This window comes from Dinoponera quadriceps, unplaced genomic scaffold, assembly GCF_001313825.1.
Source record: "Dinoponera quadriceps isolate SergipeBrazil2010 unplaced genomic scaffold, ASM131382v1 scaffold1153, whole genome shotgun sequence".
NCBI lineage: Eukaryota > Metazoa > Arthropoda > Insecta > Hymenoptera > Formicidae > Dinoponera > Dinoponera quadriceps.
Window position 1 is genome coordinate 537375 of NW_014555324.1, and position 17341 is coordinate 554715.

At 42.7% G+C, this 17341-nt stretch overlaps 1 protein-coding gene across 1 annotated transcript in view; it reads right to left on the reverse strand.

Moving 5' to 3' along the window:
- Positions 1–17341, reverse strand: part of LOC106743825 (nephrin) — an 84485-nt gene that overhangs the window by 14044 nt on the left and 53100 nt on the right. Inside the window, exons 4-7 of the mRNA XM_014618036.1 lie at positions 10391–10579; positions 5532–5711; positions 2744–3034; positions 1221–1520 (exon numbers count right to left, since the gene is read on the reverse strand). Coding sequence (XP_014473522.1) covers positions 1221–1520; positions 2744–3034; positions 5532–5711; positions 10391–10579 — 960 coding nt within the window. The remainder of the gene's footprint in view (positions 1–1220; positions 1521–2743; positions 3035–5531; positions 5712–10390; positions 10580–17341) is intronic.

The window sequence follows — 17341 nt, forward strand, 5'->3', positions numbered from 1 at the left end:
CGTTCCTGCAAATGAAGCTGCCGGGACACGGAGAACAGACACGGCAACAAACTCCTTACGGAAAAAAATAAACGTCGATTTAAGACTTCTAATATTCTGATCGATATGATCATTGTTTCATATATAAGTAAGAATATATAATCTTGTTATAAAAATTTAATAATCTTGAATTTCCACAATATTGTAATTTGATTGCAATATTACGATAATTCACTGCAGAATACGATATTCTGAAAATAATAAATCTTGTTAGGACATTTTAAAAAATCATATAAAAAGTGAATGTTATTTTGAATAATTCTATATTTGAATCAAACGTACGTTAATCTTTTTTCAACAATATGAACGTTTTCACTTCACAATATAAATCAGGTCTTATACTTGAAATCGTCTTGGTTAGGTTCACCCTCAGATGCTTTGCAGTCAACGAAGTGACCCGTACAATATCTAAAGATAAACTTAAGATGATCTTAAATATAAGACCTAGCTACTATATAAATCGGAGAGAAAATCTGGAAGCCGAAGTTATTGGACCAGGACTCGAAACCTGGGACCTTCCGGACGCCTGCTCTTAACACTGAGCTGCCTAGGCTTCTACTTCAATATACTCTCTCTTTCGTCCTCTTATGTGATATTGTTGCCTCAATTTCGAAATAAAGTAAAGAAATTGTTATAATAAGAACCTCCAATAATTCAATTTAATAATATAAATTGCTTTTTCCAAGAGTAAGATATATTCAAATAAAAATAATATAATTTCAAGTTTTCTTGAAGATATCATTTCTAACATTCTTTACTCTCAATTGAAGAAAATTATTCTTGAATAACGAGAACATGATATTTTTAGCGGAGCCGAATATATAATTTCTTCATGTGAGCAAATTTTATCTGTTCAGCGCTATATAATCTCATTTCACCATAATACTCATAACCATGATCGCTAGTAACTGCTTTAAAGTGCTTTAAAGAGTGAAGGGGCGATTTATCTAACGAAGAAGCGTGCTAAGAAATCTAATACAGACAGTCAACTATCGGAGAGTCATTCTCTGTCGTATCCGCGGGATAAGTCCAGAACACCCGGTACGGTTCTTTTACGCGGGGTTGAAATTAGATTTTCGCCGTGGGCAAAAGAGAGTCTCGTTACACGCGGCTATGTACGGCGCCGAGTGAGTGGCACTCTCTCTCGCGCGAAATTGTACGACACTGAAGGAACTGCTCACATATCACGTTGATGGTGTGCGTGCCGACCACGTTCTCCGTGAGCTTCGCGTTGGAAGCGTGGCAGATGACGACGATACTGCGGCTCCTGCGATTAATGCCGAACGTCACGTTCGAGCTGGTGATCCAGCCGCCGTTCGGCGCCGGCTCCGTCTTCGAGGCGTTGCTCTCGAAATTATGCCCGTCCACCGTCCACTTGATGTCCGCTGGCGGATTCGAGTTCTCCGTCGTGCAAGTGATGAGCACCTGGTCGTCCGCCTTGGCCTCCGTCGGTCCGGTGATGGTCACTCCGGCGGGCGCGACTGTATCATATGAGAGAAGGTTATTTCGCGGCGAAACGTTTAATCGTCGTCTGGATATTTCACTCTCTTCCGGCAACTCGTGGGAGAATGATCGTTTCTCTTCGTGCGCATAGGGAAGAGGAATTCTTTCCTTTGTCTGCTCCATTCCAAAGGACAAATTTGTTTCAGTTAAAAAAATGTTATTAAATCCAAAGAAATCTCTGTGTGTTTCTTCTTATTTGCGACTTGCGATCGAACCGAAAAGAGAAATCGGTCGCCATTTGCGCCAGTTTTTCCATCTCAAGTAGATGTTGGCTTAGAATTTGGAGTGTGTCGAGGAGCTACGAACGTTCAAATGATTCGGCTGCTAAAAATGGAGCGTGCACGAAAGATAGGGAAGGACTAACATGCGGCCATCGAACGTGCAGTTTTACACTTGACATGTCCGTTGAAATTACTTGAGAACGGAGGTGTAGAAAACTAATGTCACCGGGCGTCGTAAACTCTTCGAAGTAGGTCGTAAAATGTATGCGGAATAAATGTTTATTGACGGGCCGTCAATAAACGCGGACTTTCTCGCGATATAAGCCAGCTGCGGGCATTTTGCGGCTCTATCCGTATATCACGCGGGCATAAAGTTAGCAAAATTCCAATTTGGGTAAACGCGCGCGGTATAGCCCCGGTGAGAAAATAGGGAAGCGGAATTATTTATGCGGCTGTTCCGTCGGCGAGAAGATCGTGCAATAGTATGCCTCGCGGTAAAATAATGGTAAGTGCCACGGACAGGTTCCAGTCGGCATTAATTTTCCACCGCCTTAAGTACATTTCAAGTATCACCTGCGGAAAATACGCGTTTCCCAGCGCCCCGGGAGAACATTTAAATAAGTGAAATCCCCGAGCCGGGCGAAATTCACGTTCCTTCTATTATTTCTCCGCGACCTTCGTCTCGCCGGGGATCGATCCGGGATCGACTCTTCGTTCGTTCGGGTTCGTTAAGTAGGGCGATTAATGACGTGCGTAATCACACCGTACGTAGGCGCGCGCGACGCTTAAAATTCAAGTACAGTTTGATCCGGCATTAATGCATACGGGAGAGACAATAATAACATATAATTACGGGGGAAGAGGATAGTATACACAGGAGGAAGACACGCGCGTGGAGAGTTTCTCGAAATGCAATTTGCAGCGTTTTACAGCGACGCTACCTCACCGCGAGGCAACGCGCAATTATCGCACACACTTACAAAGTACAGTGAGATCGACGTGCACTTTCATGGGCTGCACGCTCATGATGTTGGAGACCTCGCATCTGTAGCGCGCCTTCTCGTCCTGTGCCCTGGCCGTGAACGAGAGCACGTTCTCGGACGCGCCGCCCTCCGTGCGATAGCTGCGCGAGATCTGCTCGTCGTTCCTGAACCAGATTATTTGCGCCGGCGGATTTCCACCGCGTGATCGGCAGGCCAGCTCTACGTTCTGACCGCGCTGCACGGTCTCGCCCTCGGTGTAGCCCTCTATGTACGGCGCACCGGGTGGATCTGCGGGACGAGCGCGCTGATCAAGAGGCGGCCTAATTCGCCGCGTAACGATTAACTCGCGTTACGGTTTCCGCTGTCGCGCGTAATTTCGTTACGATAGTTGTGACAAGACTCGGCTAATCGCACCGACGAGACGCGAAACGTCGTTCCCACGGAAGTATACACGGAAAAATACCGTTCTACCGCTGAGAAAACTCGGTGCTTGCTTTCCTTCTTTTCTTCTTCCTCTAGTGAGTTACATTCTTCGACAAAGAATATCTTCTCTTCATATAATAGTATTAAAATATGCTCATCGCAAGGACAGCTCATTATTATGCGTCCGAGGAAAGAATTTACTCACTTTTCAGGAATATTGCGAAATAAACAAATGATAATAAGTCGGGCAAATAAGAGTGGATCGCTGGTTTTATGCGCGGAGAAAAATAATTTGCTGGCACAGTGAATGTTATACTGTCGCAGCAAAATCTGTCATTTGCTACGTGGACGGCAAAATGACTCGTTAAGAGTGCTAATTACCATTCGTTGGATTATTTTGCTGAATAGACACGTAGGAAAACACTATTTCATTCTAACAAAGATTAAGAACAAACTCACTCAGTAGGATATTTTCTATCCCGGTAATAAAACTGTTTCTGCTCTAGTTACGAATAATTCACTCATTTTATCACGCTAACTAAATGTCATCGCTGTCGCAACACATATGTTCGTTACAAGAAATTATTTTTCTCCATACATACATATAAGAAATACATAAATATACGTTCCGCTCCCAGTTTGGACCATTTTCAACAAAAATATAGAAATGAAAAATGTCACATTATTTTAGAAAACCTACGTTAAATTAAATAGTGATGTATCAATGATTTCGTTCGTCAATTTAATAAAATTCTGGTCAGATTAAATACTTACTTTACACAAGTTAAAGACCATGCATACACTGAGAAGAAAAAGTGGTAGAATCAGCGAAATTTTTGCTTAAATGAATACAATTTTTCAAGCGCGATGTTTAGTCTATTGAATAAATTATAGAGTTGTAATGAATTATCAATTGATCCAACGATTGCAATTTGGCCAGCAACTATATCAACGTAACGTATTGTCACTCCAACGCGTCATTTATTCAAGCTGGACATGATATTTTTTTGAGTGACCGCCAATTTTTTCGAACCAAATGCTTTTTTCCTCGGTGTAGCGATCCGAAACGAGTGACAATCGAACTAGGCATGGTTTAAAAATCTGCCAACGCATAGTCGGTTACAGGACGGTTGCAGCAGTTTTTTTACATGTTTCGGAACACGCAAAATATACAACGAAGCAAACCTATGATTCATAAACATGCGCAGTAGATAGATAGATAAATAGTCAGACACCTGTCAAAATTACATATGAATACGTCAAAATTACATGTATATATCCGGACGTGCCCGTATATGTAAATTACATATATATACATATAAATCACATATGTATATGTAATTTTTTTGTAGAGTTGTCTAACAATCTACCGCGCATGTTCGTCAATCAGAGGCTCACTTCATCGTAACTTTTGTATATTCCGATATATGTAAAAAAAATTGTTGCAACCGTCCTGTGACTGACTGTATAATGTACAATATGACAATATATAGACGAAAAAACTGTAAATGAAGCAGAACGTAGAATGATAAAAGCTACGAAAATACTAACCATATCGATGTTCTAACTAACATTTCACCACAGACGTTTATATTTCTTATATACAGTGTAAGCTATGTAAAGTATTATAAGTTGTTACCAAATATTTCATATCTATAGTGAAAAGTATAATCAGTATAAATAATCAGTATAAATTGTAAAATATCTGAGAAAGTACTCGTTTATTCGATGATTTTATCCTAATACTTTTATATATAAAATTACTAAGAGAATCAATATATATTAGAAAAATCATATAATTCCGTTTAAAAAATTCACGGTGACCTTGATACGGTCTTGGTACGACCATGTGTCCAGTAAATTTATCAGAATATATATTTCGAATAAATGCGATGCTTATAATGAACTTATAATGAACTTGTGATGTATTAGCGGATGTATAAACTTATGAGATATTCAAAAGAAGTAAAACACATTAATTTACACGCGTTTTCCTGTGTGTAGAAGACGCCTTCGTTCGCGAATCGGGCTAATTCCCGCGGCTTCTGGGCGTAATCAAGCCGTCGAAAGAAAAAAGAGAACCTTGTCGAGATCGTTCACACGAAGTTCGCCGGCGCGAATGGATGAAATATCGCGCGAAACGACTCCTTCTCTTTTCGATCGCGTTGCTCGACGCGAGTCGAATAATGGGCCCGAATTAGGGATTAATGTCGAGTCTCTCGTCGAGTCTTTCGGTAAACACGTCCGTACCGTAATTTTGTATAGCGACTACTCCGTTTTCTTTCCTCGTAGACGTATCGGGTGCGCCGACACGCCACGACGTAAACGATCACGCGAGCGGTACACGTCCGGTCGTACTTACAGAAAACGGAGAGTTTAATGGTGGCCCGCATGGGCCTGTCTATGGGTATCGCCGGGTGGTTGGCCTCGCAGGTGTAATCCATCTCATTATCGTCCGCCGTGGGCACGATGGTAATGGAACCGTGAGTGTCGTACTTGAGCAGCTCCTTGGACTTCTCCCCGGGCTTCGACGTCTCCTTGTCTGCAACATTGCGCGCACGCGCGATAAATACTGGCCATCAGTCCGCTTTTACTTTATAGCGGCCACTCTCGTTCGATTATTATACTTGTCGTTCGCTTTTCCGTGTCACCCGATAATTCCCGCGGCGAAAGAGCGCACCCGGTGTCGCGTAAACTGCCGCCCGCGATTAAAAACGTCGAGGGAAAGTCGCGAAAATTACGTCTGATCACGGCCGATCATCTTTGCGATTTGAGAGAATTTTAGTAAGTGTACTCGACGTTATAATAATAATGATCGACCGCTAAATCGAGAAGAAGCATATTTGCGACGAAATTTGATTAAATCAAGCCTGAGTGATAATAAATTAAATCGAAGTGAAGTATCGCTTCTCTTTCCTCAAAGGCATCGTCGCGAACGCCGGATTAAACGCGCCCGGGGATGATGGGCAGAAAGGGAAGCGAATGGCGCGATGATACGTAATTTACATTAGAGTCGAACGCGAGAAAGATACGCGCCTTTAAATCTCCGCTAAAAGCTCCGGACAAGCTTTTACGCGAAAGCGCGGCTCTTTATTCCGTCCACGCGGTGGCGGCAACGACGCGCACACACTTTTCGGAGACGCGCCGAGTACAAATGCTCTCGGCTATCAACGGTGACGTGGTTTGACTGGATGCGTAGTCGGGGAAAGATTGCTGCCAGCGTAACGAGGGGGATGCTCGCGACAAAAGAAACGACGATTTATTTTTGCGCAACCTGCGTGTTTCGCAACGTCGCCGACGTAAACGACGCATCCCCCGGACGAACGCGCAAAGGGTGGCTGGCTGTGTGTATGGGAGGGATGTGTACACAAACGGGAGGACTCCCGACTCGTAGTCCGTCGGAAAATGCAATTCCGGATGAAAAAGTTTCGGTATAGGTGGGCTCGTAACGACCCGTAACTTCCTTAAAGGGGGAGACCAGTCCGTAGAGGGCGATTTTCTTCTTAATTTTGAAGAATAGCGTGCGCTGTTCAGATTATTTTGCGGTCATTTGTCGAAATTCGACAAATTGACCAATGGCTGAAAGCGTAATTTTGCTCGATAAATATGAAATTTGTCAGTGGTCTCTTTGGTGCGCCACTGAAAATACGATACTGAGCCTTGCAATCTCTTTAAGGAAGTTTTTACCGTCGCGTCTATCACACACGCGCCAATAACAAAATGAGTTCGGAGTCCCTTTTGTCTCGGCGCGAATTGAAGATTCGTCACGCGAAGCGCACACGAAACATCTCGTAACTCGAAATAATGCGCTCGTTTCATCCTCCGCCGAGTAATCCGCTAAATAGAAAGCGAATTTAATTTAAATACTACGGGAATTCATCACGACGGCTGCTTATGTGTGTTTTCCAATAATGAATTCATGTACCGTAATAACCGCGGTGTTCGCGCAGGAACGCGCTTTTCATCCCGATGCGCGTGCGACGGTAATAACCGGGGATGTTCATAAAACACACCGCCAAATTTTCGCTGCGCATCGAGGAAGTCGGGTCGATCGAAAAAGTAGAGAAGTGTACACACTCATTGAAGCGCCGCCGAGACGATCAATTAAATGAGACATAATCACTTCTCGATTCATTTAATCTCTTTTCAAACGCGCTGTTTTCCCATCGCGCACACCAATTTCGACGATTCGTCGAATGCTGCGGTTTATTCTTTGGCAGTCTTGCATGAAAATAAATGTAAAGTTAACGATTAAAAAATTAAATATTTCAAAAAGATTTTCCATTCGTCAATTTACACGCTAATTAATCCTTTGCGGTACTACGTCGAGTTTATCTCGACGTCGTGTTTTACTTTGTTCGATTTTATAAAAGAGAGAAATAACTTTTCCGTATTCATTAATAATATATACCGGTTATATGGAAGATTTAAATCCGTTAATTAACTGAGCATGCTGGCTAATGAATTTTCGAATTTTCATTTCTTTCATATGTTGCATGTTTATAAATAAATGAAGCTTTTTGATCACACACGGAGAAAAATGTCTCTTTGTATAATTTCGTACACGTGTTTGACTTCGGTTTGTCTAATATAAATAACATAATTTAACGTTAAATATAATTTTGTTTAAATGAGAATGCTGTGGTTCCACCAGAGTGAACCATGTTGTTTGATAAAAAACAATATTATTTAGAAGAAATAACATAGTTTTGGTTTCTAATAAAAAATTTATTTTATTACATATTAAATATTGTTCTACCTAAGAAGTTCTTTAATATTTTTCTCTAACATAGTGTTCCTTAACATAGTATATTTTCAAATAATTTATTGCTCCTGGTAACTATTGTAATTGATGTATAGATGAAAACATAAAAAAAATTATTTGACCTAAAGATATTTATCGCTTGAGAAACCAAACAATCCTGTTTGTTGAATCAAACGTTCGTTTGTTTGCTTCGTTCCGAAAGACAAATTTGTTTCAATTAAGGGAATTTTATTAAACTCAAAAAAAAAACATTTTTTCTCTGTGTAAAAATGGAAATTCTTTTTTTTTTCTTTTTTCCCGCTTCTTCCGTCTCTATAACTGTTATTTGTAAGTGCATCGTTATTTTTCCTTTTTTATAATAAAAAAATAAATCTCTTTTTCCCGTACATACGTTATAAACAAATAAATATACAACATACAAATGTGTTACTGTAAATATGCGTCGTTGCATTAATTAAATATTGAAATGTTTATACGAAAGCAAGCTACGTGTACATTGTCGCGAAACGAATGAATTTCCACGGGTCGATTGAATAAAAAAGTCGAGAATAATTTGCAAGGGGGTTAACGCGACAGACATCACTCAATAATCGACGTGCACGACGAATCGCGAAAAGTTTAGTCGCGAGCGGGTCTCGACGTGCGAGCCTCTTTTCATTCCGTCGCGCTATTTATCGACGTTCTTATCGGGATATATTTTAGCCTCTGCTAGCGGCGGTAAAGCGGCGAGTCGGCCGATGCAATCGTTTGATGTCTCGTCGGGTTGTCTCCGACGAATGTAAAAACGCAAGCGGCGGGAGCGCGAGCGTGGGCGCGAGCGAGAGACAGAACGTCAATTTCAGTAGTTGGAGCGCGGCCAGAGTTGTGTGTCATGGGATCGATCGAAGATGCTTGGCAACTGGATGCGCTATAGGGAGGCGTCCCGACGCCGTCCCATCTTTTTCCCACTTCCAACGCGCGCGCGTCGCAGGATGAAAAGCCGCCGAAAATTCGAGATTACTTTATTCGCCGCCACCTTCGCGCGCACTCCGACGCGCGCCATGTCAGACGGGGTATGTGTATACATCACCCGCTATCTCAAATTCGTCATTACGACGATCGGCCTGATTAACTCCGACAAAGATCGGGAACGTCGCAACGGCGACGGACCTAATCTCTCGTGCGGCTGAATATATCAAGGTTATTATCAAGGTAGTTTCGAAGAAACGGGCGATGGGAAGAAAAATTTTCCATACAAAGGGAAGAGGGAATAGCTAGAGAGAGACGGAAGAGAGGAAGATAAATGTGCGGAGAAAGAAGATTGGTTGAATTAATCTGAGTACACAGAAAAAAATTAGTTTTAAATCAAGAGTAGATATTCTCACGTATAAGCGAGAATTTATAATTATAATCTTCTTAGAAAAGTTTTTTAACCTTGAATTGAGCACAAGTAATACTTGCATTAATTACAAATTCAATCAAATCAAGATTAAAAATCTTCCAAGAAAATTATAATATTCTTGTTTATATATGAAAACATCTATTCTCGATTTAGGACTAATCTTTCTTTTGTATAGAAATGTGTATCTGGTTGGCCAAATCAAAAGCTAGTAGCTAGCCAATATAAGCGGGATTACATTTTCTAGCTAGTTATTAGTTCGTTACATAGTATGGCTAACAGCGACGTTATATACAAATTTACTGTTTCACTGCTAGACACCGACAAGATCTTCCATTTTTACCGGAGTACCATTTCTACCGTGACAATGAACGAACCAAACGCGTTTCCCACTGAAGGAAACGGAATTTCTGGTTGAGAACCCAATTTGGCTCATAAGAACCAGGAATTCCGTCTCTTTCAAGCGAAACGGTTCGTTCATTGCCGCGTTATAGGAATGTCATACTGAAATGATGAAACCTGGTTGACGAAATACTGGTTCTTTCCTGCGAAGTTACGTCTTATTGGTTGCACAGAATGATAAAAGTTCTTACACAGTAAAAATACGCACGAAAATGAAATGGAGCAATGCTCAGTACGCGGCGAAAATGATTAAAAGTGACATTTCTAGTTGTCAGCTGGCGTAAATATTTACTTGATATAGAAATCCTGCAGATTGTACACATCGAATATGTCAGAATTCGTAAAATATATAGAAAGCGATTCTCATTAATCAAGATACAATCAGACGCAGTAAGTCTGTATTCCAGATGCAATTACGTTTAGCGAAGGGCTCAGAACCGGCGCTATAAAGATATCCGGAGGAGAGCGAAGCGTCTAAAGACCACCAGGTGGCGACAATATTTGCGTCCGATGCAATTTAATTAGATGATACCGCGCGCGAGTTCGTTGGCTTATCCGTGCACACGTATAACGCGTGCACCCGTTAATCCTTGTCGCGTAATAACCATGATATATTCATTCGCTCGGGATTATCGTAATCGAATATCACGCACGTAACAGGATAGTGTCTACTTACCACCCTCGATGGAGATTGCGTTGATAGTGGTGTCGCCGCCCTTGATCTGCACGTTTCCGCGATACCAAATGATCGAGGCTGCCGGCTTGGCGGAGCGGACGATGCATTCGAGCCGTCGAGACTCGCCCACCTTCACCTCGATCTTCTTCTTGTTCGGATGACTGCTGATCTCCACCTTCCGCGGGGGCGCTGAAAAGAGAAAAAGGATCGCCGTCAAGCCACCGTGGGCATTTTCTCTCGGAATCGCTAGATTTTCAATTAAACCGATTACAACGCGCGGAGGAAATCGTCGAAACCGCGCGACATTGTATTCATTATTTTTTAAATATATCTCCTGTGGAAGAGGATGCAGAGAGGGAGAGTAGGACGGCTCTTGTTCGATCGCCAACTCGGTATACCGGGTGTTCCAAACTCGTAACGATATTCTAATTTAGAGATGATCTCGTCTTAATGAGCACGAACCGAGCGACCAGTTATAATTCTCCGATAATCGATATTAAATATCCCGGTAATTAAATTTTACGTTAAGGATTCTACGTAAGTCTCCGTTGAAATTTAATTAAAGAATAAGATCCCGCTCGTTACCTACTCCCTCTCAGCAGCCCTCGAGGGAGGGCTTATTTGGCGGAGAGGCTGATTTTCAGCTTGAAAACCGAGTGTGTTTCAACCGAGCATCGACCGCACCACGATCCCTCCGGATCGAAACTGTTTGCCGATCTTCGCGTCGCAAACACACAGCCCGGTTAAGTACGCCGTAGGCAGTGGACGATTCGAAAACGCGCATCCATAGGCAGCGATACAGCGTTGAATCGCTTTCAAGCAAATCGTGCATATCGTATACATAGATTTCGAACAGTGATAAACGACGCAATCTGCTGATTTCGGACGATTCGCTCGCTCCCTCGCCCGTGTTTTATAGCGGGCGGCCTCGCGCGCACCAATCCCCGCGATCGAGTTAATTTAATGTCAGAATAGGGCATGGCCGATTTATCGCCGGATTCTATTAAGCGTATATAGAAAACCGTTCTCGTCGGCGCAATAATTATATACGGCCGGGTGTGGCGCGTCGCGTGTTTAGCCCGATCGAACTGCTTCCACTTAGAAGCAATAACTCGCTCGCCGAGTACGTGACTGTGGCAGAAAGTGCGCGCGGATTCCGCGAGATAAGAGGATTATGAGCGATAATGACGCAGTGCACAAAGATAGACACTCCTTCGGCAGCCGAAAGTTGATTCGGATTAGAATTAGAGATATGATCGCATTTAATATAATGATATTTGTACGATAGAAAATACTTCCTTGTTTATCCGCCGCGTGAAACAGGTGTGTTTTGATAATGCTATCGAGTTCTCGGTTAATTTCCTGTCGCGAGAGAAATTGAAGACTCGAACAGAAATTGAACCTCATAAAAAATTAGAGCTGAAATCTAGCTATGGTAGTAGGATGGCCAACTCTTGATCAATCAATTATCGACCTAAAAAAATCGGGACACAACTAAAATATCGGAACTTTTGATAAAAGATAAATAAATCAGATAATCGTAGGTAAGTAAAATATTTATTCATTATCATGTCAAGATCAAATAATTAACTGAATATACTTTTCTATTGTATTTTAATATATATAATCATTAAGTTATATGTAAAAACAGACTGATCAAATTCTTGAAATAAAATCAAAAAATAATCAACGGAACATAACTGCATTATATTATAATTATGTTTTAATATAAATAATCATTATACTTAAAATTAGACTGATATTTTTGAAAAAGTATTAAAAGAACTATCAACAAAACATGAAATATGTAATTAAATATTTACAAAATAAAATAATAAAATAATTTCAATAAAAGAAATTAAGATCTGTTTAAATAGAAACTAAAGTAATCATTTCTTTAATCAATTACTAACTATAAAAATATATATGTAAAATATTTCAAAGCTTGAAATTATATTTTTTTACTTCATATATTTAATCATGTCTTTATTCTTCAGAATATGGTGGGATTCTTTATACATAAATAGATAATTAATCTTAACTTGTAATTCTGGTGTTAATATATGTTAATTTTGTCCGAAATTTAGCCATTTTATTTGATTTACTGCGATATATTCGTGCTAATAATTTTAGCTAATAAAGTTGTACCTCGCAACAAATGCATTTTACCTCTAATAGCTAACTTTTAGCAATGATAGCAAAGTTCGAACTAGCTAATGAGATTTAGTTGCTATTACTAAATCACTTCTCTGAGTGCGGATGTCTAGCCACGAGGTAATATATTTGGCATAAATTTACTGCCTCGTGTAATGTTTACATTAATGTTGCTACTAGCCAGTAACGTAACACTTATTTCACTTAATGGTTAGATACATAAGTTGGCTGATGGTTAAACAAAAGAAATTAATGTTGAAAAATCACAACTTTTGTTACCAAGCAGTAACATAACGCTCACTTCCGATTTTTTCCATTTTTTATAGAATAACGTAAAGCCTCCAATTTTGACTTGCTATCTCATTTTTAAATGTGCTAGTGGCGGCAACATAGTATCTAGATTATATATTTTCGAATAGACAACGCCATTCACATATCTCTATCATCATATTTGTAGTGTAATTATTAGACAAAGGATCGCAAAACCGAATCTACCGTTTTATATTTAGCGAATAATCAATAATTAACGAGCTAAAACATGTAGCCTGCACAAGCTAACTACTAGCTTTTAACTCAAACCGACGAGATACGTTCGTACTCGGTGTATCACGGAGAATGCAGGTTTCCGCGCGAGTTTGCCTTCGAAACGCGTGGTTGTGTATTCCCGCGTCCTTTTATTTCACAGCTGTGGCGTGCTCGGGGCGGTTGATTTCGAGGTGGAAAAACACGGGAGACTCGATTCGAGAGATTCGAGGCGAGGCCGGGCGAGGTGAGTAGCGAGGTTGGAGGGGAAATGAAAAGTGAAAAGATCCGCTGACAATTATCCGATTGACCGGCTGATTTAAATTTAATTACCGCACCGACGCCGGTGTCTCATCGCGCGCTGACAATGTAATTTTTCGATTTATTACGAATGTATGACAAATCGGGAAGCTGTCATCGGTGGCGTATTATCGAGGGCTACTTGTGCATCCATTCAGCCATCCGCACGATCGGTCGACGATGTATCAAACCGAGCCGTCGTCTGCTTCTCGTTATTGACACAGCTGGACGTACTTCATGTAATAACGCGCGCCTCTCCCCGGATAAATAGGATCCGTATTATGAAACCGCCGGCGGAAATGTGCGGCTCCTCGTTAATAAAATTTTATTCCTGCCCTTTGCACCGTACACCATACCACGGCCGCATAAGGACAGCGCAGACGGAACTGAACGACTTTTTCGCCGGAGAGTATCCATTCGTGCCGTGACTCCCGAAAATGAACCGTATCGCGGTAGGACACGCGCGCAATTACCAGAGCTTAACGAGCAAGAAATTGATGAAAATTTCATCGCGGGAAATTGGCGAGAATTTCATCGTCGGAAATTCGACGGAGATTTTCGAAATCATTCGCTTTAATTGGCAAGAGAGAGAGAGAGAGAGAGAGGAGCGTTTGTAACACGCGTATCTCTTTCCCAGCCCGTCGGGATCCATTCTGTCGCCGGGGAAAATTTCACAAGCTCGCCTCCGCGAGATGACACGTCGCTCCTTCGGAAAAATTGCCGCGAACAACGCGTCTCGACAAAAGCGAAGCCGATCGAAGGCCGAACGCGCGAAAGACACTTTACGCAGCCGAACGGTGACAATGAGGGCGACGCTGATGCTGCTTATCCGGCCTCACTCCTGGCCCTCGAGTTTATATTGGCAGTCGCTCGGAAATCCTCCGGGGGATGACTATCCGGAAGCTACTTCGTCACCCCGTGCGAACCCCTTTCTCCTCCGTCGGTCGTCGACGTTGCGCGCCTCTGTGCGTTCCGGCTTCGCTACCCATTACAGGGCTGAGATAAATTTTCCCACTTCGATATCCTCCTGGGCGCATTCGAGGGCCGCGTTCGTCTTCTCGGGGGCGTCGCGCGGAGCCTGCGTTCCGCCAAGATGCCGATATAAGGCGCGCGGCGCACTACCGTCGGATGCCGCAGAGACAAACGTAATGGTCGTTACGCGCGCGTTTCCTGACGGCGAAAGGTTGTTACGCCGGTTGCTTCTCCTCTCTTTCTTTCTCGCTCCTCTTCCTTCCTCTCTGTTATGGCCTTTCTCTATTTAATATTTCTCCATTATTCGGGTACTCATTTATTTTCAGTCCTTTCTCCTACTTATCACATTTTTTTGTATGTCGAGTGGATCCTAAACATTATAAGGTCTGTTCTGTCCCCCCGTCTCGCTCGCTCCTCCTTTATCTTTTTCTTCTTATATTGTTGCGCAGCGAGCGAAATTGCTCCCGATGTCGTTCGTGAGATTTTAGCGCATGATATCACGTACGTTGTTTTTGAACGACGCTTTTTCTCAGTCCTTTGGTCTTAACGGGAATGGGGTTGGCGCGATTAACGAGTCACGGTGGTAAGGAAGTAACGGGAACGAGCGCGTCGAGTGACGAGATTTCGCGATTTTTTCCCGCTATTTACCGAATGACGGACAAGAACGATGGCATCTTCGTGCGCACATTCTCTCCTCTTTTTCCCCGTATCTTCCTCGGATTATTCTCATCGTGACGGTCGTTTTTATATCTATAAAATGTTCCATCGAATGTCTATCTGGGTAGAAATCCCGCGACAAAAATACGAGATGAGAGACTCACTCCTTCCTCGGCCGACGTTTCGCGAAATTACGTCGTTTACCTGAATATCGCGCGACTTACGATTAAGTCTGAAACGTTTAAAGCCCTCGGTCGGAATGGTGGAGGAGCAATTATTGTTGGCACGCGAAATGAAATGATATTACCGTAACAGTCGTAGCGGCCGAATTAAATTCAAATTACAATGTCGGTGTGAATGCAATAGTTAACGCCCTATCGCGTGCGTTATCTCCGACCGGTAAACCGGTCTCCCGAGGTTACTTTTGCGCCGTGAGCGCTCATTTTTCGAAGAGACCGTCGCGACGATGGCGCTTCGAGTAAATAACACTTGGAACTTTGATTAGGGTTTACGGTGCGAAGTAAAATGAGGAATATTTATCTGATAAATGTTAGTCTAACTCTTATTGGCAGCGATACGATAATTTGTAACCGTTACCTTCCGCGGTGCTGCTTGCGGCCACGGGAAGATCGGAACTTCGCGGCTGGATTCCAGGAATTCCGTCGTTCGTTTAATTGCAAATCATACGTATTGCAAATCCGGTTTGGATGCATTGCAGCCCGGGGAGGAGCCCGCCGCACAATTAAAATTTAATTAAGCACCGCGAATTATACGATCGGTATTTATTACATGTGGCGTCGGCGCATAAATCGAACGCGAAAATCCCTGCCGACAAACAGAACTTGTATTCTTGCCTAACGAGCCGTCTCGATATCGTCGGCGTTACGCCCGGTGGCGTTTTAACGCGTGCGCTCGCTCGACAATATCGCTGACGATATATCGCGTTATATTTGTACGACGTGTAACGATATCACGTGAAAATATGACATTACGAGGTGGCTGAAAAAACTGCGTTTTTATCTCCTTCACAATTTTCGGCATTCCGATATTGTGACGTCACATCGGCTCAGAGAGAGAGAGAGATAATGAGGGAATAAAACTTCAATGTAGATCAACTAAAAATATTTGAATAGAATCCCACCCGTAAAAGTATATCTGGAACACACGGACATCTGATATATCGTAATATTTAATTCAAAGCGCGTTAAAACCAGAGAGAGACTCTCGCAGGAAGAGGTCAAAGCGTTCATTATTAACGGAAACTACATCCGACGTCGTTACGGCGAGACAAATGTGCAACGATCTCGCGTCTCATTGTGCCTCATCGTCGCTAAATGAAACAAATATCTTAAGCGTTAATGGGACCATCGAAGAAAGCTGCGTCTCGTGACAATTTCCGCTATCCATTTCGACCGCTTTGAATCGCGCGAAATAGGAAGGGGCCGGGGGGAGGAAGTGAACAATGCGCGACGTTAGAATAAAGATATCAAAGGCGCGGGTTGAGGGGCTGCGAGACTACACCTTTGCCGATAGTCGTCGGAGAGAAGAACGGGCTGGAAGACGGTGTCGATTATTCGCTAAATGCTTATTTAGGCGTCGTCATTTCGTTCGCGTTTCTCTCACCGGGTTTCACCCGTAGGACCGCCTCGGTTCTCATCCCCGTCGAGAGAGACTCGGTACAGGGCGGCAACAGCCACGGAAGTCGAGGGATTGTTCTAATTACCGGGGATCGGTCCAAAAGGTGAGGTCGGCAGAGAGGGTAAGAGGGACGGTTTATACACAGTCGAGAATATTTCACGAGAATCCCTCGAGCGAGCAGCTCGAGTCGGCATTTATCCTCGTCTTTATGCACGAACGCGCCCTCCGTAAGTGGATTCGAGCGGATTTATAGGCTAATGATCGTTATACCGCGGCTTCCGATTGCGCGCGCGTTCCACCGTAATCGGTCGGCTGACCCGGTCGGTCCGTGGTCGGTCCTTCGGTTCTTCGAGGAGCTAACGCGCCCGGAGATTACTCGAGAAGTTTCCTAATCTCAGCAGGGCGAAGTCTCTTTCGACATGCTGCATCGTACATGCTAATCGCGCGCTCGTGAGAGTATGAAAGACGACTCGCGTGTTTCCCCGCGACTTTCGTAATTAATAATCTCTGGCAAGTCGTCGCGCGAGAATTTACATAAGCGAGGAAAGAGGCGCTGAGAGACATGCGTTTTTTTCATTTGCAAGCCCGATCTTATCATTGCGAAGAGTTATTCTTAGCAGGTAGCTATTTCTCTTTCTCTACCTATCCTTTTCTCAATATGATTCCCTCCTATAAATGTATAAATTTTAACAAACTGGAAGTAGGTTA